General features: G+C 42.5%; 1 protein-coding gene across 2 annotated transcripts; it reads left to right on the forward strand.

The window, feature by feature from the left end:
- The first annotated feature begins 8033 nt into the window (after nt 1–8033).
- BZW1 (basic leucine zipper and W2 domains 1) lies at nt 8034–17218 on the forward strand. Of its 2 annotated transcripts, XM_053947013.1 has the most exons (12): nt 8034–8138; nt 8552–8625; nt 10376–10552; nt 12178–12272; nt 12519–12584; nt 12846–12981; nt 13564–13673; nt 13790–13960; nt 14224–14370; nt 14689–14827; nt 15657–15779; nt 15988–17218. In XM_053947013.1, the coding sequence occupies exons 2-12, from the start codon at nt 8562–8564 to the stop codon at nt 16017–16019; spliced, it is 1260 nt and encodes a 419-aa protein (XP_053802988.1). In that variant the 5' UTR covers nt 8034–8138; nt 8552–8561; the 3' UTR covers nt 16020–17218. The 2 variants fall into 2 exon arrangements, with proteins under 2 accessions (XP_053802988.1, XP_053802989.1); XM_053947014.1 differs by lacking the exons at nt 8034–8138; nt 8552–8625 and having other exon boundaries at nt 10475–10552; nt 12178–12183.
- The last annotated feature ends 7396 nt before the right edge of the window (nt 17219–24614 follow it).

Consider the following 24614-nt stretch of genomic DNA (forward strand, 5'->3'; position numbering starts at 1 on the left):
GTGTATAGTAGTAAAGTTGATTTTGTTAAAATTTGGCCATTCTGCAGGAAAAAAAAATATAGATAGATAGTTCAGGTCTTGCCAGAACAAGAACTGTGGCTCCACAGCTTAGCTTTTGACATTGTAGAGAAGAGGGTAATGTTGAATATCCTTGGTTTTAGCTTCAGGCATGCTGGGTATTCTAAATTCATCAGTTACTGTATAATATACAGACCTGGAAATAAACAGAATTAACAGACTTGGAAGTAGTAGCTCAAACCCAGAAGTTCCCCCTCACAATTAGCTCTTATGTTACAGGGTTAGAATCAGAGGAGCTCAAATTCTTTGCAGATCATTTGAAGTCTCCAGAGAAGAGTTAGTGTGGGGAGTAGGAGGTGGTGCATTAGCATCTGAATGTACATTAATTACTGAGAAATGGCAAACATTGCGCTGGCACATCCCTACCTGCTTATTTTCAGACTGAGCATCAAATTAAATTGTGCAGGACAAAGCAAACTCAGTCAATCTTTAGGAGCATACGGTATTTCATTCATTTCTCTTGATGCATAAAGCTGTATTTTGATGCAAGAGCATGGCTTGCTCTCAGCATTCAGATAAGCAAATCTTTTTTGTGACTGGCAGAAAGGTGAGTTATGAACAGAACGGTAAGTTGATGAACAGAACATAGCTATACAATCAGCACTCCATTTTCCCACAGTAGACATTGCACCCAATGTGGCTGCAACACATTTGTTTTGACCAGTTTCAGGAAATAACTGGAAGATCTTTCTTAAGGCTTGATGTATTTCAAGCAAAGGTTTAAGAGTGATTAGTCTGATATCCTCCTGTTGAGTAGTCTGTGAATAGATTTATCAGAATTAAAGATTAAAAACTCAATTTGGACATCCTGAATTTTTGAGTGCAACTCAACCTGTAAAGTGTCAAAACTCCTTGTCACCCTAGGAAAGAATCTCATCTGTTGACAGACTTGCAGCTTAACCTGGATGTGTGCATTCTTCCCCCACCCCCTTTCAGTTTCTTTACAGATCCTTTCTGGTCTTTGCAATCCAGAACAATTCCCACCCATGGATCCAATACAGGAATTTATATTTCCTCCTGAACTAATGGTAGGCCTTACTGACATTTGTTATTTCAAGCATAAAGTGAGTTCCTACAGACATTGAAAACCTGATTTTTTGTGAAACTGGAAGATCTGTCCTCAGAAAAATCGAAGATGCTAGTTTTAGTCACACATAATGAGACATTTCAATGTGAATAATCTACATGTTGACATTATTAAAAATACCTCACTTTTTCAAAAAAATAAATTGTTTGCCTCTGCAAAACCAACTTTTCCCATAAGAGCTCCTTTCATTTTGGACCAGTTGGCTTTAAGCTTTTCTTTTTGTCAGCCTGACAAGTTAATCCTCTATTTACATCTTTGGAAGCACTGTCAGAGGAGGTATTTCCAAAATGCAATGTCAGTATTTTAGTGACATTGACTGTGTGCTGTAAACAATCCCTTGGTTCCATTTGGCTTGCTGTTTTAGTGCATGCTTTATCTCCAGCTGCAGATGCAACATGCAGTTCTATAGAGGAATTATCATATCTGGCATCAGATAATCAAACTAGTTTACAGAGCTGTTTTTATTTTTCCACTATTCTTTTAAAGACTAGATTGTGGCTTTTATTGGCATTTTTAGTTGTTTGAATTTTTTGTTTGTTTGTTCCTATAGCAATTCTATTTTTCTGCCCTGGAGTCTTAAACCTGATAGCTTTTAATACATAGTTAGTTATAGAAAATAGGCAATTTTAATATATATCTTGATAGGTAAAATTCTGGATGTTCACTGTTGGAGTAATTGGTGGCTTCAGCTTTAAACCTCCAGTCCAGAAAAACTGTGTGCCATGTGAAACATGTTGGTGGAGCATTTAGGGGGAAGGTACTAAACCATCGCTCTTTGTTGTAATTGCAGCTGTGGCAGCCAACAAATAAGTTGATTTAACTAAATCAAAGGAGTGATTTAATGAAAATTAATTAAATTAATTAAAGACTAAATGAAAAAGGAACTTCAGTCCTGAACCCTCCTTGGAGGGTTATCCTGATGATGTCATCTTTTTATCTCTTTGGCAGTAAATCTTGGATAGAGCCTTGAAAATTCACTGGCCTCTTGGCGATGACATTCACTTACTGTCTGAAAGCCAGAACAAAGCCATGGAGGCAGTTTCCCTCTGGTCTGATCTGTATAAATCCCAACAATTCAGGCTTCTCTGAGGCATGGTGGCATGAAATTCACTCCAAATATTCAGTGGAAAGGGTTTGTATCCTAATACATAGATATGCTCACATCAGCCCTTTGTGCCGTAGCTCTCTTGTACTTTGACTGCCTTGCCCTTCCCTGTCCTGTCCATTCTTCAGGGAATTTACATCTTCCTGTTGAGAAGCTAAAGAGAAAACTACTGAAAAGCTCATTTTCTCTACTTTGTTACTGTTGTAAAAAAAAAAAAAAAAAAAAAAAAACCAAACAAAAAAAAAAAAAACACACACACACAACAAGAACTTGCTGAATCAGCCTAACCTCAGGCATGGTAGGTTAATAAGAAACTAAAATATAGAGTGGGCTGATTTATTGGCACCACTAGGAGTTTGGCCACATACACATAATGTCATTTGCAATCTGCATCAAGAGGCTGTAACAAAAGGGGATTTTTCTAATGTTCCTTTTAGGAGCGGGTGTCCACTCCATTTTGTCCTGAAAAGAAATATAGATGTGTTAATCACTGGTGGACAGCACCCTGCCTTTGGAAAATAAAAAGTGAGTGACATGAAGAAGGCATTTTGCCCAGTTACTGGGTAATAGTTTCTTCTGAGGCAAATCAGCATAATTTCATTGACTACCAAGACACAGCAAACCAAAGTTCTCCTCTTCTGAAATCCTAACCCAGCATGAACCTTCCCCAGTCCTTAGGGGGGTACCCTGATGAATCGCATGAATCAAAACAAAAGCTATCATCCTAGAACCCATGCAATATCCAGAAAAAGCAGAACCATCTGTCACTTGATTTTTTTACTTTGGAATACTGCCAACATCCTAACTGCACTATCCCATCTGCAGATGATAAATATGTAACTCAGAATTGAATATGAGCCACTTCTCTGACATAAAGCCAGCTCTGCAAGGTAATGCAAGATCCATCTTGTAGTAAACTCTTACTTTTGACTTCTAAATCCTCACATTAAAAATAAATAGGTAAACAGTGCTTGCACTGAAATCAGCTTGGTAAGTGGTGGTGGCAGGTGTATGAATTGAGCACTCTAAAACCCTCCAGAACAGGGTTTATGGTTCAATATGGTTTGGATAAAGAAGACCTGAGGACTTGGCTTTTCTGTGGGCTCTTGCACGAGTGGTAGAGTTTGGCTGATGACTGTTTCTGGGAGAGATTGCTTATAATAGGTTTAGAACTAGTTTGGGAAAAGAAAGGAGGAACATTTCAATTTTGGTTAAGTCTTGTATTAACCGTAAGACAAGGAATGGGACTGTGACGTATGTCAGTAGCATATGTATTTCACATTCTTCTTGGTATCCATTACCTGACTATTAGCCTCTCTGAAGTGCAATACAGTACCAGCTCTAGCTGGTTTTCACATGCCATATCTTCTCTCTCACAGATGGAACATGTAACCCACAACTGGTGGACTATGCCCTTTTATTCAAATTTCTTTCAGAGTCACTGAAGTTATTTGGATAACCACTGGTGTGCTTTGCCTCTGCTTTCCTCAAAATGAGGATGGCAAGAAAATGCACCCTCCTCCTTGAGTTCTCTGTGTCTTCCCAGAGTAATGCCTTCAATCTGCTCTTCCCATGTCCTGCACTTCCCTCACTCCACGCCTTGGCAGGACGGAGCAGTAGCCTGCTGGAGAGTACTGATTTCTGTAGAATGAGGCAGGTGCCAACTTCCCTCCCCATATCAGTCCCAGCCAACAATGATTACACAAGTGTTTCTGCAGAAAGCAGGGCAAGATGGCAATGATGACATTGTTTCCTGACAATAGCCACCTCACAGGTTTTCCATTGCACTCATCCTTTGGCACTGTACAAGGAGATGCATCTGGAGTTGCTTAATACCTTGTCACTGGGCTCAAATTTCGGTTCATAAGTTAAACAGGAAAAAAAGGGAATAAAAAATTAAAGTAGTAAAGCACAGGAGCAATTATGAAATAAAGAGCAAGATTTTACCAGCCATTCCCTCATCAATGCATATCCAGTCAGAAAGCAAACTAAAAAAAAACACTTTGGGAGATTGGAAAATAGGAAACATCTGATGAAACTATGTCAAGGTCCATTAATTAAAGCTTTCAATTTAAAAAGCCCCATGGGCCTGAGTTTGAACAAATCTGTTGTGCTCTAGGCTGAAAATTTCTCTTTGAAAAGGGACACAAATTACATCAGGCAGACCTGCAGGCCCCTCTCTTCCAAAAGCAGCCAGCTAGATACCCCTACCTCAACCTGGCTGGGGCTGGGAATTCTGCATCCATCCACTTCTGCTTCCTTCTGTGCAGGATATCCAGCAGTCAAAATGTTTGTCAGTGATAGAACTTCTCATATTCCTAGAAGTCATAACTAAGGTCAAGAACCTTCATGGGCTAAGTGTTGTGCAAAAACTTGTTAACAACTTGGAATTTAAATAAAGATGAATTTGTTATCCAGTCACCAGGAGATGATGTACTATCTCCAGGAATGCACTAAGAACTGTAGGCTTTCTTTGCAAACATCATGGCCCCCACAATTCAATGCAGTCTCATTAAACTGTATTGCATATTGGAACCTCATATGTCAGTTCCTCTAATCTGAGCCTTTCAGGCTGAGAACTCACCTGTGCTATGGAGATATGACCTCAATTACCTGTTCAATTACAAGAATGCCACTGTTCACTAGAGGTAAATTGGTTGATTTCCCAACATTTTATAACTTGAGAAAATTGAGATATGTGTGTGCAATGATATTTGTGCAGCTGATAAGGAACATGCATTTGTGAAATATAGTAAGTTTTTTTTTTTTCCTTAGCAAAATGATTTTTTTTATATATTTTATTTTGGTTTCCTAAAGACAAACCTGGAACCTGTAAGCCATGGGCTCTGATTATAGATTAGTACTGCTTTCCTAAGGATCAGACAGCCAGATGATTCCTTCAGCCACTTACTGACTGCAAGCATTCCTGCAAGAAAGAATTAGAACTGTCGTACTTACACACACACACATATACATACGACACCATCTTGGTAGAACAAGATGTAAGCACCCGTTCTCTTGTCCTGCCAAGTAAAAGACCTGTCATTAATGTGTTTTATGCTACACTGGAACAGTTCTGGAGTTACCTCAAGAACTTGAAACAATTTGCATGCAATTTTGAAAATACCTGCAACAAAGAGCAAATCACAAGTAGTACCATTTTGTCACTTCTACATCCAGTTTGAAAGTAACAACTGTTATCTTTGATTTTTTCTGTTCTTCCAGCATATGAAATCCCAAGGATCAGAATGAGACACTGTACAAATTAATGATGGGCAATGTATCAATATTTCAGTAAAACAGAGATTCTAAAAGTACATACTGCCACATATTTCTAGGCAGTGATATATTACCACCCAAGTAACACACCAGTTTGGCTCTGCTTCCTGGCACCCCGCCTCAGGCCTGTTCCACATCACCAGATCTCTTTGAATCACTGTCAACTCTGGCCTCTCCCAGAGGTGGGATATAATCACTGCTATTCACTGCCTTGTCATCACTCACTTCTCCTCTGCCTTACCCACAGCTTTGCCCCTTCTTTCCAGCAAAACGGTGAAGCAGGACAAAGCTGATGCATTCATCCCAGGTGAGGAGAGGGCACAAGGTGGGGCAGTGGTACTGGAGGGAGGAAGGTTAAGCAGCAGGACAGGATCCCAGTACCAGCTGTTTTCCTAACCATAGCAACCATCAGCAGCTGTGTAGAGCAGATGTGCAGCAGGTGACCAAGAGGGAAAGGTGGAGGGGAGGGCTGAGAGGAGAACCATGACAACACAAGTTCATTGTAGGTGTGGCAGCTCACAGTTTAACTCAGCTGTGCCAAACAACTGGCACTCTGAAAGACATCGTTTTGGAAAGAAGCTTTTAAAGTGATCCAGTGGCAGCTGTATGAATCTTGATTCATTTCCCCATGAGGAGAGGAGTCTGAAAAACAAGTGTAAACATATTTGAGAGTGACAAAAGGAAATGGCTGAGCTGAGCCATATAAATCAATATTCAACTTTGATAGTTGATAGTTCAAAGCCATAAACTTAACAGTGAGAACACACTTAACAACATCATTCTGTACCCAAACACTAGTCTAAGAAACAACTCTGGAGATGCTCAACAGTTATTGCAATAAACACAAATTTATTTTCATTTACTTCACTAATGACAGTGCAGGCTTAAATTAGCATAGTATAGAAGAGAGTGTGACCTGCACACACCCTCAAATATGTCACGTTTAATCTAAATCTGTAGAGATAAAGATCTTAGTCCTTTACATCAGTAAAATTTTCCTGTTCCTTTCTCTTGGTAAAGTGTGAGAAACTACAGCTAATGGGAAAAGTTCAACTGGTAATGAGCTTTGCAGTTTTGTCATATCAAAGACTTTAGGGAGCTGACAACAGGAACTATTATATCTTTGTGTTTTCTTTCCTTAAAATGTGATTTTAATAATTTCTGATTTTTCTTCTTGGCTTTTTAATTAATTGTCTTGGCTTTTTAATTGATTTAGACAAATGCTCTCATTTTAGAATAAGCACCAATGTAATCAGTGTCTTGGGTTTAGAATTAATGGACAAATATTTGCTAATATTAAGGTGAAAATGCTTCCTCTGAATGTGGTATTTTTGAAGTTAGTATTTTGGGGATTTCATCGGGCTGTTAACTGGAATCTGCAAAAATGTTTTTTTGAATAAAACTTGTAAGGCACTGTACTTCTATTTCAAGCTACTGGGCTCTATCACCAGTATTGTTTCAAGAACAAAAGAGTAACAAAAATGGTATGAGATGAAATCTGGCTCCTACTGACAATAAGAATGATGGTGTTTTCCCTGCCGCAGCCCAGTGATTTGTCCCATTTATACACCTGATAATTGGTCATTTCAAGAGCTTTAGTCACAGCAACATTGCACTTAAATCTGGTGGAAATTTGCAGCTACATACAGTCTAGAAGGAAGCTTGTGTTCTCCAAGTTGGTTTAGTGATTTGGCCTTTTGGGGAGCAAAGAACTGAGCTGCAGTTGCATCTCCCGTCCTGCACCAACACGGAGAGCATTCCCCACGTTGTCTCCAGCTCTGTGCTGCTGTGTGTGCGGCAGTCCGTCTCTTTTACATAGTACTTAAAGGGCCTCCACTAACACAGTGGGTGTGTTTATGCGGTTTGCTAACAGACAGACTGCCCTACAGCCTGAAGGTAGGATGAGACCTCTTGAGGTGATTGCTAGTGAAAGAACCCGTGTTTAAACGGCAGTAGAGAAGGGCTGGGCTTCTGGAGCCCAGGGACTTTGCTGTGTGTCAGACGGGCACAGCTTGTAACTGATAGTGCTGTCTGCACACACTCGAGTACGTTAAGTGCTTGTACGATGCTGTCACCACCAGGACCTGAAAGAAGAAATTATTACAACTGCAAAGCAAATATAGGGTCTAGTAGCACAGCAGGTATGGTATTGAAGTTCGATGCACCGCAGGTCCCGGTGCTGCCACCCGCACTTAGCACCCGCGCTCCGTGGGCCGCAGATCAGGCCAGAGCGGAGGTGTCCCTGCGGTGCCGGGCTGGCTCCGCCGCAGGGAGCGCGGGGGGCACCAGGCGCTGGGTCCCGGGCACGGTAACCGCGGGGAAGGGCTCAGCCGGGAAGCTCCTCTGGCGGGGCAGAGCCCCCTGGAACCAGCAGCTCGGCAGCACGTGCGGCCCCGAGAGAGCCCGCCCCGTTCTCCGCCCCTTCCCTCCATCCTCTCGGCCGGGGCGGGGTGGAGCGCAGCGCGGCCCTCCCCTCTTCCTCTGGCGTCGGTTCCGCTCGCACAGCTCTCGCTGCCGCCGCTCCTCGCTGCTGTTCCTGCTCGTCTCCGCTCCGGGCCGCTCGGGCATTTTCTCTCTGCCTTAAAGTCGGTGAGGAGACGGGTGCGGGTGGCGGGCGGCTGGCTGGGGCCGGCTGCGGTGGCGTGGGCCGTAAGGGCCGCACCGCGCCGCGCTGCGGTGGAGGCCGGGAGAGGGAGGCGGTGTACCCCTTCTTCCTCCCCTGCACGGGTACCCGGGAGCGGGGCAGCGTTGGCGGCAGCGAAGGCGCCGCCAGCTCGGGCCGTACGGCGGGGGCGAGAGGCGCGGGCACGGCCACGGGCACAGGCACTGGCACCGCGCGGGCCCCGGCTCCGCCCTGCGGCCGCCTCCGCCCGGGGAGCCCGGTGCGTGCCGGGAGCCGGGCGGGGGCCGGCGCCGCCCGCAGCCGCCCCAGCGCCCGGGAGCTGGAGGGAGGAGCGGCCCCTGCCCGCAGCGTCCTCACGGGCGTCTCTGCTTCCTTGTAGGGTGTCTTTTATGAATAATCAAAAGCCGCAGAAGCCGACACTATCGGGCCAGCGTTTTAAAACCAGAAAAAGAGGTGAGTTACCGCACCGTGCCCGCTGCCAGGACCGGCTGCCAGCGCTGTGTGTATGGTAAAACGTCGGTTTCTGTCAGTAAACAAACCAGTGCAGTCATGCGTTCACCATAATTTTTTTACGTGAGACCATACTAAGTGCAGAGTCTTGAGGCTGACTGGAATTTTCTCTGCACTAATAAAAAATATTTGGCAGTCAGAATTGTTGCTGAATTTACTGTGGTAACCTTTGCCTAAAATATGGTCATTCTAGAACTGTTCTGAGTGTGTTTAGCCTGAAAGCAGAAGGATCTATTACCACTGAATTACAGGGGAACTCCAACACAGGCTTCTTGCAGGTTAATACATAAATCTAAGGAGCATCTAATATAGTAAGAATTCCAGTCTTAGCCACTGGATGAAAGTTACATTCTCTTCTTTTAAATTTTTTGAAATTGACAGAAAAATCCCACAACAAAATTCCACAAATCCACTCACCCACCTATCCCCCAGTCAACATCCAAAAAAACCCCAAAGTATGGGATATGTAAAGGCCTGTCACTCAATGTCCGTCCATCTATGTCTGTCGGACCATCTCTCACACTCCACGTAAGAAGAGTTAGTGACTGAAGGGGTGTGATGAGTAACTTACTGTTTTGGTGGAGCTTTTTTCCAGCCTGAAGAGGAAGTGGGAAAGAGTTTCTGTTCAGTACAGTTTTACTTGTACACCAGCAGTGTCCCAGCTCTAACAGGCAGCTTTAGGCATGCTGTACATGCAGAAGCACACTTGGATTTGTAGAACCTGTTTGAATGTCAGAACAGCTCAAAAATCTCTTGAATATTAGAATTTGCTGTGGTCTGTCCAGCAGATTAAATACTAGAAGCCAGGGGTTTAGTCTCTTTTTAAGCATTTAACCATAGTTTGGCTGTGAAGCAGCTCTTCCAGAACAATGAGCTCCGTGGTTCTGCCCTGGAAAAAAACTGATCCAGTATTTCCTATCTGGCACCCAGCTTTTACCAGTGTGTTGATACTTGCATTGATACTGGACACCAGTATGCCCTACTACGCTGCTAACAGAATTGGCTAGGATGTTGCAGACAGCACTCAAAACAAGATCTGCAGTTGAGTTATCTTTGGAAGTTTTTCATCTCATGATTTCCATAATCTAAGGACAAATTTAGATGAGGAAAACTTGAAGACCTGTTTTTAAGACTTTCTGTTAGTTACATGGGTGGATTTGTTGCATGTTGATTATGCCCTGCCTGTAGTAAAAACAAGGCAGTGATCAGCTGATGTATCAGGTATGAAGATACATTAGGAGTTTCTGCTTAACAACAGCAAAGGATGCTAAATAGATCTGCTCGTATGTTTACATTTCCCCCAAGCGCTTGAGGAAAAGTTACTGCCTCAAACTCACTTAGCTGCAGGTTAAGATGAGGGGATGATCTTCATAGCCAAAAAGCGAATGTCCAGGTGACTCGGGTGCTATAATGGTATGCAGTTTGTCAGTCAAAAGATTTCATCTGAAACAGCCCCAAAAAGCTGAGATAAAATATGAGTAATGGAGTCAAATGTACAGAGTTATAGGGGCATGTATTAAAAATTGCCTTCCAGCATGAGCTAAGTCTCTGGTTTTGGAGAGAAAGAGTGATCTAACGTGAGAATAGGGGTATAGGAATCAAACTGAGAAGTCAGGTAAGCTTTATTAGAGCCAAGTAATGATCATCACAAAGAACTCTTATGAAAATCTTATTTCAACACTTTGCTTTACAGATGAAAAAGAGAGGTTTGACCCTACTCAGTTCCAGGACTGTATTATTCAAGGTTTAACTGAAACTGGCACTGACTTGGAGGCAGTAGCAAAGTTTCTTGATGCTTCTGGTGCAAAACTTGATTATCGCCGCTATGCAGAAACACTTTTTGACATCCTGGTGGCTGGTGGAATGCTGGGTAAGTCCCTGTGATGTGGCTGCTGTCAGCTTCATTCACTTCACTCTGCAAAAGCTGCATTTCCTTTCAGTGTAAAATCTCTGCTAAAGACCCCATTGAATGTGTAGAACAGGGTTTAAGTTAATCTGTGGTAAACCACCTGATCATCTTGGTGCCTGAGCAGTTACTGTAGAAATACTCCCTATAACCTGCCTCAGTTTTACTTGAGTCTGTTTGTATTCCTCAAAGCGTAGAGTGTACAAACTCTGCTTAGAAGAAAGTACTTTGGGTTTTTGTGTGGTTGATTTTGTTTGTTTGGCTAGTTTTTGTTGGTTGGGTTTTTTGTTGGTTTTTTTTTTTTACCAGGAGTAGATCTTGACTCTGGTCAAGATCAATTCTAACAATGAAAGATGGATGAATGCTTGTTTCAGGTGTGTGGTCTGTGGTAACAAGACCAGTAGTTGCCCTGAAAGATTCTGACATGATCCTATGATTTGTGCATCCTGCCCTGTTCCTTTGGAAAGGAAACTTGTTTGTAGAAGAATCTGAAGTGCTTAGTCTTGGACATGCTGTTACAAATGATTTGTTGTTGACAATAGTGAGGTCATGGGCTCTAGCAGACATCAGGGAGTGAGAAATGAGAGGGTGGTCAAGTTGGCAGAAAACACAGGGACTGAGGAAGTGAAATGTGATGATGAAAAGTCTTTCAAACTCAGGTACACACTCTGTGTACAGAGCAAAGATGCTCACCAACCAGGTAAGCACATACTGTAATTGTTACAATATGTGGGTTTCCATTCAAGAGTCTTAACCAGTGCATCCTCCTGTGTTAGGAAGTGTTCCTTCTAGGAATGAGGCTGATGGGGAAGGGAAGAAGGCATTGCTGTGTTAATGGTGATATGGGGTGTTTTACTCAACTTCTTGTCTGTATCAGGTAGCTAAGAAGACCAGCTTTAATTTTCAGGCAGAGGAGGCCAGAATAAAAACTGACATTCTGTTGCCTTAACAGCTTTTAATATAATTACCAGAAATCTTAATCTCTGGTTTGAAAGTCATGTTTCCAACTAATTAATAACAAAATATCCCCATTGTATGTAGAAATGTAGAATGGCATAGAAATTGATGATGAGGTGTTCTGGCAGTGAAGCTGTGACCTGAAAGCACCTTCATTAATGAAGCAGCCTAAATAACTAAAGTTTCAAGCTCATCTCTGCAGCAGTGAATTCTGAGCTCTGCATCTCTACATGTTTCATTCTATCGTTGTGAATTACTCTGCCATGTAAAAGGCACGAAGCAGCACTATTGCAGCAGACACTAAAAAGACACTTGCTGAAATTAAGCAGCTTCAGTGGCTTCCTTTAAGGGAAGGGGAGCCTATGGCCTTGTTGACTTACTCACATGAAAGCAAGATGTGTTGTCAATCCCCTTAGCAGTAGCAGGCCAGAATAGTTAAATGTTCAAATCTAAGCTGATTTTAAAGTTCTGGTGCAGCAGTGGAACAGAGGGAGATGTCTGTGGTGATCAGGTCGTTGGGTTCATGATGACAGGACAACGTGTTGCATGTTACGGGTGCTGGAGTTGTGCTGTGGAGACTGCTCAGTGCTCTCACTGGGAGTAGCACTACTAATGCTGAAATCCTTCTGCAGCCCCGGGCGGGACCCTGGCAGACGACATGACACGCACAAACGTCTGTGTGTTTGCAGCACAGGAAGACCTAGAAACCATGCAAGCATTTGCTCAGGTTAGTTCTGAAATTAGGACAATTTAACTTAAAGCTGTTTAATGGTCAAAAATTAAACATTTGTGTAATTTTAAGTTAACATAAAAACAATGCATGGCTTTAAGCACAATGGACATGGTAGAGTAGCAGTGTTCCAAGCTGTAAGTGCTCTAAAGAGTTCAGACCTATTTTACTGAACTTAGTTTTTTAAAATTCTAATCAAATGATAGTTCACAGCAAAAGATACCGTACTCTATGTCTTTCTAGGTTTTTAACAAGTTAATCAGGCGTTACAAGTACCTAGAGAAAGGCTTTGAAGATGAAGTCAAAAAGGTATGGAATGCTTTTTTATCAGCAGACAAGTAAACCTTCACCTTCTGCTAGTTAATCACTCTGTAGAAGGGTTACATCATAAAATGGATTATTAAAATATAACCCTTGAAAGTTGTTAATAGAAGAATGGCTGGCTTGCATGACTACCAGTGACTAGTGCTTCTGCTAGCTTGATGAAACAAAAGTGTTTAACACAGAGACACTGGCCAAAGTTTAGTGAGAGGTGATAGTTTTATGCAGCTCTTCTTACTTGTCCTGCAGTTGCTGCTCTTCCTGAAAGGGTTCTCAGAATCTGAGCGGAACAAACTGGCCATGCTGACGGGTATTCTGCTTGCCAATGGGACACTCAATGCATCAATTCTCAACAGTCTCTACAATGAGAACTTGGTTAAAGAAGGTAAGTGTGGCCCACCTTCTCCCTTAGGAAGGGGAGACAGAACCATGACAAGTAGGTGGAAACTGTGATGACAATACATCCCTGCAGCTCACAAGCTTCCTCTGGTGATAGACTGACTACAGGACTAGCAAAGGTAAATGTGATGCCCCTGTGAACCTGGAAGTTTTTTTTAAGACTTCAGAAAACTAGTTTCTTGAAAAATCTTGTGTGTAGGACTTCCCTGCATGACACTGGGGGCTGCCATCACTAGCGTTGTTCAGCAAGGCACCACTGTATTTTGGAGAGGGACCTTTCAGGATGCAAAATGTGTGTCATGTCTTTAGGTTACTTCCTAAATTGCAGCAAGAAGAGTTGAGTTTAGTACAGGGGAGACTTTGTTACACTGAGTTGTAGGAAAAGTCCAGTGTGCTGGAGGCTGCAGTGTCCTTGGGCAGGGAGAGGTACTGCAGACTGTGCTGGGATTGCTTGGAAGGACAGCTGCTGCTCTGAGCACAGTCTGACAAATGAGGTACCCTGTACTCAGGCCTTCTGGTTCCCTGTGTTTTGAATTTCACTAATAATAGAACTATTCTGACTGCACAGGTGTTTCAGCAGCTTTTGCAGTCAAGCTGTTCAAGTCATGGATAAATGAGAAAGATATCAATGCAGTGGCTGTCAGTCTTCGCAAAGTAAACATGGACAACAGGCTCATGGTGAGTACCACTGGAACTTCTCTGCTGTTCCATAACCCAGTTTTGTGAACAGCATTTGCCAGCAAAGTACTCAACACACATTTCTTTTACAAAAGACTTGTAAACTTCGTTTTCAGGAACTCTTCCCAGCCAACAAACAGAGTGTTGAACACTTCTCCAAGTACTTCACTGAAGCAGGACTAAAGGAACTTTCTGAGTATGTTCGGAACCAGCAATCCATAGGAGCTCGGAAGGAGCTGCAGAAGGAACTGCAGGAGCAGATGTCACGGGGAGATCCATTCAAGGATGTAGGTGTTTGTTGATAAGGTGGAGGTGCTTTCTGTGCCTGTCTCTCTTTCATACTGAACTTAGTTCTCACTGGGAACTAAAATGAGGACTGGAGGGGAGTTGATATTTGCTTTGTGGTCTTTCCTTAATGTCCTGAATCCTGCTGTATGATCAAGAAGGTTGGTTGTCATTCTGAAATCTTCTGGGTTACCTTCTGAAGAGAAGTTTTAATTTAGCTTGGTGCCACGTGTGGCCTTTCTGCTTACTGTTACTCTCCTGGCAGATCATCTTGTATGTGAAGGAGGAGATGAAGAAAAACAACATTTCAGAACAGACTGTGGTAACCATAATCTGGTCAAGTGTAATGAGCACAGTGGAGTGGAACAAAAAGGAGGAGCTGGTAGCAGAGCAAGCCATTAAGCATTTGAAGGTACTGTAACTTCGATATGACTTCTGCACCCCTTAGGCAGAGCCTGGTTTTCCTTCTGTCTGCAGCTCCCTTTTAAATGTTAAGGCTACCAACCCTGCTAGTGCAGAGACCGAATGAGATGGGGAATTCTCCCCTCTGTGAGGAGTATTACAGGCCAAGGGCCTGAGGCAGAGGCAGTGACTGCTGCAGAGCTGCTCTGGGGTGGGGTTGTGGTTGCAAATTTCTTAAGCAGTGGCTGATGGAAACTGCAAAACCAGCTTTGGTCAGGTGGTAAATATGAAGTGCTCTGTGTGTGCCAATCTGTTGTTCTTGTTACAGCAATACAGCCCTCTACTTGCTGCCTTCACCACCCAAGGTCAGTCAGAGCTGACTCTTCTGTTGAAGATTCAGGAGTATTGTTATGACAACATTCACTTCATGAAGGCCTTCCAGAAAATAGTGGTGCTCTTCTACAAAGGTAACTTCTGTGGGGTTGTAGTTTCAGGAGTTTGTGGGTTTTTGGAGGGGTTGGTTTTGGTTGGTTGGGTTTTTTAAAGCTTCTGAAACAGGGGAGACCAGTGCTACAACATTGCACTTCATAAGCTGAAGAATTTTCTACCTCCTGTTTGTAAAAATGCAAAGGTGCGTGTGGCTGGCCGTTTGCACATGGGGAAGTGCAAGACAAAGATGCTGCCTGTCTACAGTAGATCTGCTTAAGAGTTGCAGAACAAAGCTAAATTTAGATTTTTAAGTCATTTTGTTAAGTTCCATGATAGGTTACTCTTAGTTCTCTAAACACTGACACTGAGCAGCTGAAGACTGAGACCACCAATGTGTTCCAGGCTGCTCTAGGCTCTTTTTAAATGTCTGATAAAAGGTGGTACTGAAAAAAAACCGGTGTGCACCACTTGTTAAACTGAATACTGTATTGTACTTGTAAAATTTAAAATTAAACACCTGCACCACAGGAAGTGTTTACTTTTGACTTTAAAAGAATTTGCATCTGTTCTTAGCTGTTAACGGAGCCTTTGCTTAGAGTGTGCCATCTCAAATAAAACACTCCAGACTGTTAGTGGGAGTGAAAGTGCAGGTCCTGGATACAGTACTGAGAAAACTCCCAGCACGAGGAGCCATCCAAAATGCCTGGTTCTTTGAATTTCAAAACTGCAGACTGGCACTCGTAGTGCTGGTCTGTCCAGCTGTACCCAGGGAAGGAGTACCTGATGCTCCTGGGGGAAGAAGCAAAGGCTGCCAGTCAGGTTCTCTGCAGTTCGCTGTGTTAATACTGCTCTTGCCCATCTTTACAGCTGAAGTTCTGAGTGAAGAACCCATCCTCAAGTGGTATAAAGATGCCCATCTTGCAAAAGGAAAGAGTGTTTTTCTGGAGCAGATGAAGAAGTTTGTTGAATGGCTCAAGAATGCTGAAGAAGGTAACCAGCAGCATAGCTCATGTGTGGAGCTTGTTCATTTTGGGCACCGTAATGCAAATAATGCTGTTTTGGAGTGAGGGATGTTAATTGCCCCTCTGAGACTAGTGTGGATCCAACTGCAGCTGTTGTGCAGGATGCAGGGCAGCAGCTGAGCTTGGGGCTGGGGCTGAGCCATGGCCAGGCCACTGATGAGGTCTCTCTGTTGCAGAGTCGGAGTCTGAAGCTGAAGAGGGTGACTGACCTGTGAAACTCTGGCCTCAGTAAAGCAAACAGGAGCTGTAGATAAGTGTCATATCTCATGTGTCCTTCTGATTCTTACATCCTACCTCCCTGTATCAAGCATGATATAAGGGCTCTCATGGCAATTTATTTTAACTGTTTTCTATAGTTAATTAAATACTGGATTTAGTTTTTAAAACCATGTTTAAGTAGCTTACAGGAGCTGTTAGATTTGACTCTTAACCTGCATTTGTCCTTTCAGTTACCTTCTACCTCCTGTATTTTCTACTGTAATAATATAAAGCCTTCCATGGTGAAATCCATTTCATCTATTGGGATTTCTGTCTATATTGGAGTAGATGTGATATGGTGAATGAGACTTAGGGCAGTCTGCTTGCAAATTAAACTATAAAAAAGCCTCCCAAGCGAAGAGGCCATGGCTTGTGTGGCACTGCAGTCTGTACCACCAAATAGCCCCCGTCATAGGTGGTTGTCCATGTCCCCAAGTACTTTGTCATCCCTTTACCAGACTTCCAGCATAAAGCAATTCTCTGCATAAAGCAATTCTCTATTCCAGCTCCTGGGGAAGGTGGGAGCCCCACTGCTGGAAAGAAGCTGGTGTGGTGGCAGGAATTGGTTACCATGGTGGGGCATAAAGAGTGGCATCTCTGAGCCTGCTGGCTGTCACAGCTGGTGGCCCTTGGGAGACTGAGGGTGCCCTTGCAGCTCTGAGGGTGCCTTCCTTTTTCCTTTCCCTCATGGAAGTCCAAGCAGTGCTGTTCCACGCAGAGCTGCCCAGCAGCTTTCTTGAGCCAGGCGCTGCTGCTGGCAGGGCTGGGGCAGGGGGAGCGGCTGCTTTGTGCTGCCCTGTAAATACACAGCTGCTGCAACCCAAGGCAGCCAAAACACCACCCCTCCCCCTTTGAGGTTTAGAGATTCTTTTATGCTGGCAGCTCACAAGCTAAACCAAACAACTTACCTGCTCTCTGAAACTTTAATTGCTAATGGAAATTCTCAAGACAGTTCAAAAAATTGGGGGAAAAAAGTCTATACTGTTGTAAGCTAACAGTGAGCATTAACTGAAATACTGGTAACCAGAGTACACCTACTACAATAAATGAAAAAATTGGTCATGACAATGCAATCTGTTCAATACTACAGTGATCTTCCTTACTTTGTAACTTTTTTTTAAAGCAAATAAAGGCCATCCTTACACTTAATGCCAAGGGCTGTCTCTGCTCCTTATCCGAAAAGAAAGCACCAGTGATACTACAGGGTATAAAGCAGTGCACAGTCTTCTTCCTCATTCAAGGACTGTTGAATAAAATGAAATTAAAACAATACTTTCTTGCTATTAGGGTCCTCTTTTCCATGCTAAAAGTGCTAACATCCCCTGTGTTTGAAAACCAGGTTCATTTGTATATTAAGTAAGTTTTATGTCAATGTTTGGTAAGTATCCAAGAAGTCATACTAAAAAGTAAGGCACTTAAAACAGAAGTCAGTGGTGTTTAAGTTTCTTTGCTCCCTTAAACACAGTGGTGTTTAAGTTTCTTTGGTCACTCAGCCTGCTCAGCTGCAGAGCCTGTGCCCTCTTTCTGCCTTTCAGTGGAGAGAAGAAAGAAAAGTGCTGCGCTATAAGAGCAGTGCTTGTTTGGGATGAAATCCAGCATCTTCTGAACCAGGTCAAAGAGGTTCTTGTGGTCAGAATCCTGCCATGTCATTAATTCCTTCATGAAAATAAAAGAATCTTTTGTTGTGTATCTTAAAATTATGCTTAAAGCTTCTGTCCTCAAAAGCATTTTCCCTGTCGCATCTTACCTTCAGTGGCATACAGGGGGTTGATAAGTATGTGCCACCAGGATTTTATTCATCCCAATCCTGCTATCCTTGACAGAAAAATTTTCATTTCCTTAGACAAACAGACTGTATTTGTTACTGTTTGGCCCTTCAGTAGAAGTTACAGATGTGTGTTTGCAACTTGGGAACTGGGAATACTCCACCAGAACAGCCAGTTGTCAAAGAGATGACTGGGTCTTAAATCTAATCTGAAAATATTTAAATTAAACTATAGCAGTCCAGTACATAAAAATACAATTCCCTGCTTTTCTTATCATGTGATATGGCAAAGGCCCCAATTCCTTGCCATGGCTCTGAAAGGAAATCCAGAGAGACATTTCTGTTTATTGTTAGAGGGAGTTACCAATAACTGTTTTTCACTGTACCCTGCAACCAATAATCAGTTTCAGATTAAGGAAAAAAGAGGTTGTACTGATCTGTTTCCTAAAGGTAGAGAGTACTCGGTTTTGTCCCTTGAGGATTTTTCCCCTTGACCCTTTTTTTTTTTTTTTACTTAATGTTGATTAATCTCAAGTTTCAGCAATACTGTCAAGATGACAAAGCTGAGGTATTTGAATTTGTTGATGGTGACAGATGAAGCTACATCTGTTACTAGCATGGCTTGTAAATTACAAATGTGAAGAAGGTGATCCTTCACACCAAGCTGCTGCCAAAATGTTGACTGAAAGCAATGTGTAGAAATGTTCTGTTCATACCGTTCCCTTGTGCCCACATCTCTCTTCAGTTTGGCACCGTGGAGGAAGGCAGCTGAAGTTCTTGCATTCCCCTCAGTCCCTGCCTCTCCAAGATATTTTCACCCACCTGAGGAGTATTACAGATGCTGCATTATTCTAAGGGTCACAGTAACTTACAGGAAATAGTGCTGCTCCCAGGTAGCAGTCCATAAGAATACACTGCACTCCAAACATCTCATGGTTGTGACTGTCCCAGTGCTGTGAAAGGACTCAGAAGGTTCTTGTTTGATACCACATTCCAGAACAGTCCAAGAGCTTAAGTAAGAGAGTGCTGTGCTGTTGGAGCGCAGCTCCAACAGCGTGTGACACCCCTCAAATGAGAGCTCAGCCTAACAGGCTGCTGTGGCCAGGGCAAACTGCAAGAGCTCAGCACTGGCCTGTGGGCACCAAAGTGTCTGATACTCATCCTCAAATACTGCACACCCAAAGCCCATAGCTTTAATCTCTGACTGAAGGCAAAGGTGCTGAACCCCTGGAGCTCAATAACAATTCCATGTCCATGGTACTCAAACCACTCCAACATCTGGACACAGTGACTATAAAAGCAGGAACGTGACATGACTTGAAACAATTCTAATAAAGCTGAAACAAACACATCCCATAGTAGAGAAGGCAACATGACAGAAATCCTAAAGCCAAGGTGGCTTTGTATACTCACTGAGTACTGCCAGGATCCAATGTCTTTACATATTCCAGTATTAGGACTTCATAAGCTGCTTCAAGGCAGCTGCAATCATTTTTATTATTTTCACAGTTACATTTTGCCTCTTCTGAAAAGATGGGATCAAACAGTGATTTAAAGAGTGATTAGATGAGCAATTACTTCTAATGAAGAATATTCAGATATACATTGTTTATAGCAATGGCAACTTTTTTAGAAAAGGTGTTTTGTTAGTACATGCTGACAATATAACCAAGGTTCATCTATGCATAAAAGACTAAAATTTCATGTATCAATTCTGAAAACATGTTATACCTTATTATTGTTCCTAGAAATAAAAAGTCCCACCTACCACCCCATGGTATTTATGTATGCTATTAAAAATGCAAAGCAAAGCAAAATAGACTTAAGAATTACCACTGAAGCGATTCTAGATTATCCTTGTTTAAACTGTAAATACCTACATGGACAACTGTTACTGGACAACTCTCATCAAGGCATTTACAGTGAAAAAAGTGAAAAAAAAATGCAAGTAGCACTCAGATAATGGTGAGAATATGAGGAGGAGAACGAGAGGAACAGCCAAGGTCAGTAGACAAGGAATGGCAGGAGGTGCCTCAGGTGCAGGAGCCGAGATTCCCCTGCAGCCTGTGGTGCAGCCCATGGTGAGGCAGCTGTGGCCCTGCAGCCCAGGAAGGCTCCCCTGCACAGGGATGCAGAGATCCACCTGCAGCCCATGGAGGACACCACACCGGAGCAGGTGGATGCCTGAAAGAAGGCTGTGACTCCAGGCGAAGCCTGCACTGGAGCAGGCAGGGACCTGTGGAGCTGTAGAGAGGAACCCACTGGAGCAGGTTTCCTGCTAGACTTGTGATCCTGTGGGGAACCTGCTGGAACAGGCTGTGCCTGAAGACTGCACCCCACAGATAGGGGCCCGTGCCGGAGGAGTTCATGGAGAACTGTCTCCTGTGGGAGGGACCCCACGCTGGAGCCAGGAATGGACTCTTCTCCCTGAGCAAGCACAGAAATAACTTGTGATAAACTGAACATTCTCCCATTCCCTGCCTCCCTCCACCACCTGGGAAAGAGGGAGGGGAGGGAGGATGATGCTGTTAAGATGTTACTTCTCAGTATCCTGCTCTGATTTTGACTGGTAATAAATTCAGTTAATATTCCCAAGTCGAGTCTGTTTTGCCTGTGATGTTATTGAGTGAGGATCTCTCCCTGATCTCAATTTGTGAACCTTTTGTTACATTTTTTTTCTCCCCAGTCCAGCTGCAGAGAGTGGTGACAGAGTGGGTGTGGTTTGGTGGGCAACTGTCACCCAGCCAGAGTCAACCCACCACATCTATCTAAAAAGTTAGTAAAGTCTGAAAAATATTCTATGCATCTTGCTCTTAGCAGATCACCCTCTGCATTCTTCCCTCTTTTCCTTCAATAGCTCTTCTGCAACAGCACAAAGACCTTGCAGCCAGTCAATAAACTCAAGTGAATTCAGGTCAGAAAAACAATTAATTCAGCAGGAAGAGACTCAGACATCCCCATACACACCAGGCCACAGTCAGCAGGAGCAATTTCAAATTCAGTCCCCAGAAATTCACATAGTTTATGTTACAGGAGAAAAACATGGCAAGGAACAGATTGTCAGGTGGGAAGGAAACAAAAAATTACAATTGTTTTTCTTTTAAAAGATTGGTTCACTGAATTTTACTTTATGATTTCAGGACCCCTATATTTTTCTTAAAGCAAAAGGATTTAATAATTATTTTTAGATATATATATATATACACACATACGTATTTTTAAACAATTTTTTGTCCAAATTAAAATAGCCATTTTAAGCAGTCGAGATTAAATAACTTGTATAAGTATTTGGCAAGAAGCTATTTTTTTTTAATTATAAAAGATAGACGTTTGCTTTATGCTGTCTTGGCTTAAGATTTTAACTTACAACGCCAATCTTCAGGGTTTTTAACAGTGTAACAAAAATCAGAAAACCCACCCTTCTAGTGGGAAGACATCATCCATATTTAATTCTACAGATTTCTCACTGATACTTGAAAAAGTCAGTCTGGCATGACCCCCTTGCTATTTAGTGATACTTAGTCAAATCTAGTTTAGAAGCTTGTCCTTGGATTTTAGAGTAGGGGTTAAGCAAATGCTTGTCATATAAATTTTGAAGGCATGAAAGTGATGCCTGTATTTCAAGTAGTCCAGTTGATGGTTATTGTTCATTAATCTGCTCAAATATATTCAGTGAACAAATAGCAGGACAATGTTCTGTGGTACCACAAGCATATGTACAAACTATACATTTTCACTGAAGGAAATGCAATCCTAGCAAAAAAGAGTCAGCTACTAATATGAGCCACAGGAATAAACTTCTATTATCCACAGAATTCCCCAGACCCAACACTCAATTATTACTGACAGATGAGAATCTACCTTCTTAAAAAAAAAAACAAAAAAGAAAAAAAAAAAAAAAAAAAAAAAAAAAAAAAAAACAAAACAAAACAAAAAAAAAAAAAAAAAAAAAAAAAAAAAAAAAAACCAAAAGAAAACCAAAAAAACCACAAACACTAACTAAATTAAAATTGGTCCTATCACCTGTGGAGGTTTAGGATGACATGTACTATAAAGTGTTTTGTATTTCCTTTTACCACCAGCTGTCACATTAGACCAATCCCTGGCTACTTGGATGCCCAGTGTCACATCCTTCCTTGGACTTGTGACTGCAAACTTCAAAACTTTCATTGACAGAACAGCCTTTTTCATTCACAGAATTGGTTTCTGAATCATTACTACAAAAAAAAAAAAAAAAATCCAGTAAATGCAACTAAAATCATTCTAGTGCCCCTATGAAGGCAGCTTTTTATTTTAAGCTGGAAGACATCTTTCTTGAAATACCTTCAACTCAAAAATTAATCTGGTATCACATGACCTGATCAGAATAATAAAATCTTAAAATATGCCTGCTGATACCAGAAGTCCAGAAGTTATTTACGTGCCAGGAGTTTCAGAAATATGGTTGCAGCACTTTTTCTCCTGTGCACTTCTGAATGGCATTCCTTTTCCATTCCCACCATTGTTGCACCTTCTGCAAAGTGGTCTTTTTCTTTCATCCCTGTCAGGACTATTAGTCTGACTGGAATTCCCCAAGTGTAACAAAGATATTTCACTCTTTGAGTTACAACCCACAGACAAACAATTAATTTTCAAAGCCATTAATTATCTATTTAAACTATAATGAAGATTGTGTTTTTCCTCAACATCCCAGTTTTTGGCTTTTTTCTCTGCTCCTTCTTCCAAGTTATTTTTTAATTCAAGAGCTTTTTTCAAGGTAATTATTTTTGATAGGGGAACTTAAACCTGTAACTCTCTTCTTTAAAAAAGCCTTTTAAAGACATACTGTGGCTCCGACACTCCTGCCAAGCTACTCAGGCCTCAGTGCTGCATTATCCTCACAAGAAGAAAGACTTCTGTGTGCTTAACAAGGGCAAATATTGCCCAGGGGGCTTTTCAAGATTTCAGTGAAGTTTTTCTGTGGGAGACAATAAAACTCGGGTTATCTCCAGTTAGGTTGCCCCATGAGGAAAAGCGAACTAAATCACTACCCATCCTTTCCAACCCCAAGCCGACTGCAGCGCCTCAGGCCGCAGGGCGGCGGCCGCTGCCGGCCCCGGGACGTCCCGGTCGGGCGGAGCGAGGGGGACGCGGGGCCGGCCCCGGATCTCCGCCCCGACGAAAGGCTCCGCGCTCGGCCCGAGCAGGGGCTCCGGGAAAGGCTCCGGGAAAGGCTCCGGCTCCGCCACAGCTGCCGAGGCCATTTTCTGGCCGCCCGAGAAGGCGCGGCAGAGAACATGGCGGCCTGAGGCGGCGGGGGGCGGCGGGAGACGGCGAATTGCGAAATGGTCACTTCTTAGGCTGCTGACGAGGCTGTTAATTGTTAATCGTCTCTGTACTGCCCTGGACACGGTTAGTGGGCCTCTGGAATCGGCTTACCGTATCTACAAGTTTGTCACTGTTCAAGGATCGTGCACCATTATTTTCTTCTTGCCCACTGCTTTCCAGTTTAGATCAAGCCCAGAAAAGCAGACAGAATACAATTTTGAAAAATTTGGTTGTAATTTTGTCTCAGTAGGATCACTCTCCTTTCAATACACAATATTAGATTAAAAACAAACAAACAAACAAACAAACAAAACCATAAAAGAGCCCCCCAAACCCCCCACACCCTACATTCCCTACATTAAATGTGCATCCTCCAGAGAGCAAAATACTTAGTGCTGCCACGTTTCACATTTTTTGTGAAGGAAAAAAAAAAAGACCTGAAATTGTTTCCAGTTCAGTGCAATTTTAAATTATTAATTATTTACAGTTCCTTTGCACAGTAGGAAATTTCCCAGTATGTCCTGCCTCCTGCATGGCAGTAGGGTCAGTCAAGTGAGCTACTGCACACTTCTGTTTACTTGCTACTGTTGCTGGTTTTAAGGAAGAGAGGAGCACAGAGCTAAAAGAATAAAACCCTTTACCTCACTGAAGTATTACACTAAAATATATTAAGCCTGGAACAAGGGCTGGGAGCTTAAAACAACATTCCATGAAGAATATAGAAACTTTGTCCCCAGCAGCTATTGCTTAACTCTTCTCATTACCTCAGTAATCTGTATCTGGCAATATCTTTGCCTTTCTCTTGCAAATGAGTTCTCATTATTTTAAGAGGCCAAGTCTCAAAATGGAAAATAAAGGTCTGAAGCTGACTTGAAGTCAGCTGGACCTTGAGCCTCCCAAGGATTACAAAGCGTATCCCTTTGCTAAGGGATGCTCTCCGCGTGGAAGAGGACTGGGAGAAGGAGCCCAAAATGGCTCTTATTTGTTCAACACCATGTGACCACAGCCTTTTTACAGAGCTCTCTGTTTTGTTTACCCCCCAGTCTTTGTGCAAAAAAGTGATGAAAAACAAGCTACAGTAAATCCATGTTACCTAGTTTCAATCAACAGCTATGTAAGGACAGAAATACTTACTCTTTCATAGCAATAGTGTTGTGCCAGAAGCAGAAGAAATTACTCCCATCTATCTTTTGGAAAGGCTAAAGAGGTTATCATTCCAACACAGCAGAACAAGAGCAAACACTCCTCTAAATATGTTCTTTAATCTTCTGGGAGGGAAAGTTTTCATCTATTTATGACTCTGCTCTCACCTAGGGGAAAAAATTGCATATCTTGCTTTACTCTTTTGAGAAAACTGAGTAAGGAAAGATGACACTTCATGAGAAAGTTTCACAAAACTGGTAGCATGAAATTATAGCAAAGGACATTGCTTTAACATAACATCGCTCAGAAAGATAACGCGAAAACCAAAGA

Source organism: Vidua chalybeata, chromosome 7 (assembly GCF_026979565.1).
Source record: "Vidua chalybeata isolate OUT-0048 chromosome 7, bVidCha1 merged haplotype, whole genome shotgun sequence".
In the NCBI taxonomy this organism is placed as follows: domain Eukaryota; kingdom Metazoa; phylum Chordata; class Aves; order Passeriformes; family Viduidae; genus Vidua; species Vidua chalybeata.

Coding starts and splice junctions, on each gene's coding strand:
- BZW1 (XM_053947013.1), top strand. CDS start 8,562: ATGAATAATCAAAAGCCGCAGAAGCCGACACTATCGGGCCAGCGTTTT. Junction 10,553..12,177: donor GGTGGCTGGTGGAATGCTGG/GTAAGTCCCTGT, acceptor ATCCTTCTGCAG/CCCCGGGCGGGACCCTGGCA. Junction 15,780..15,987: donor GCTCAAGAATGCTGAAGAAG/GTAACCAGCAGC, acceptor TCTCTGTTGCAG/AGTCGGAGTCTGAAGCTGAA.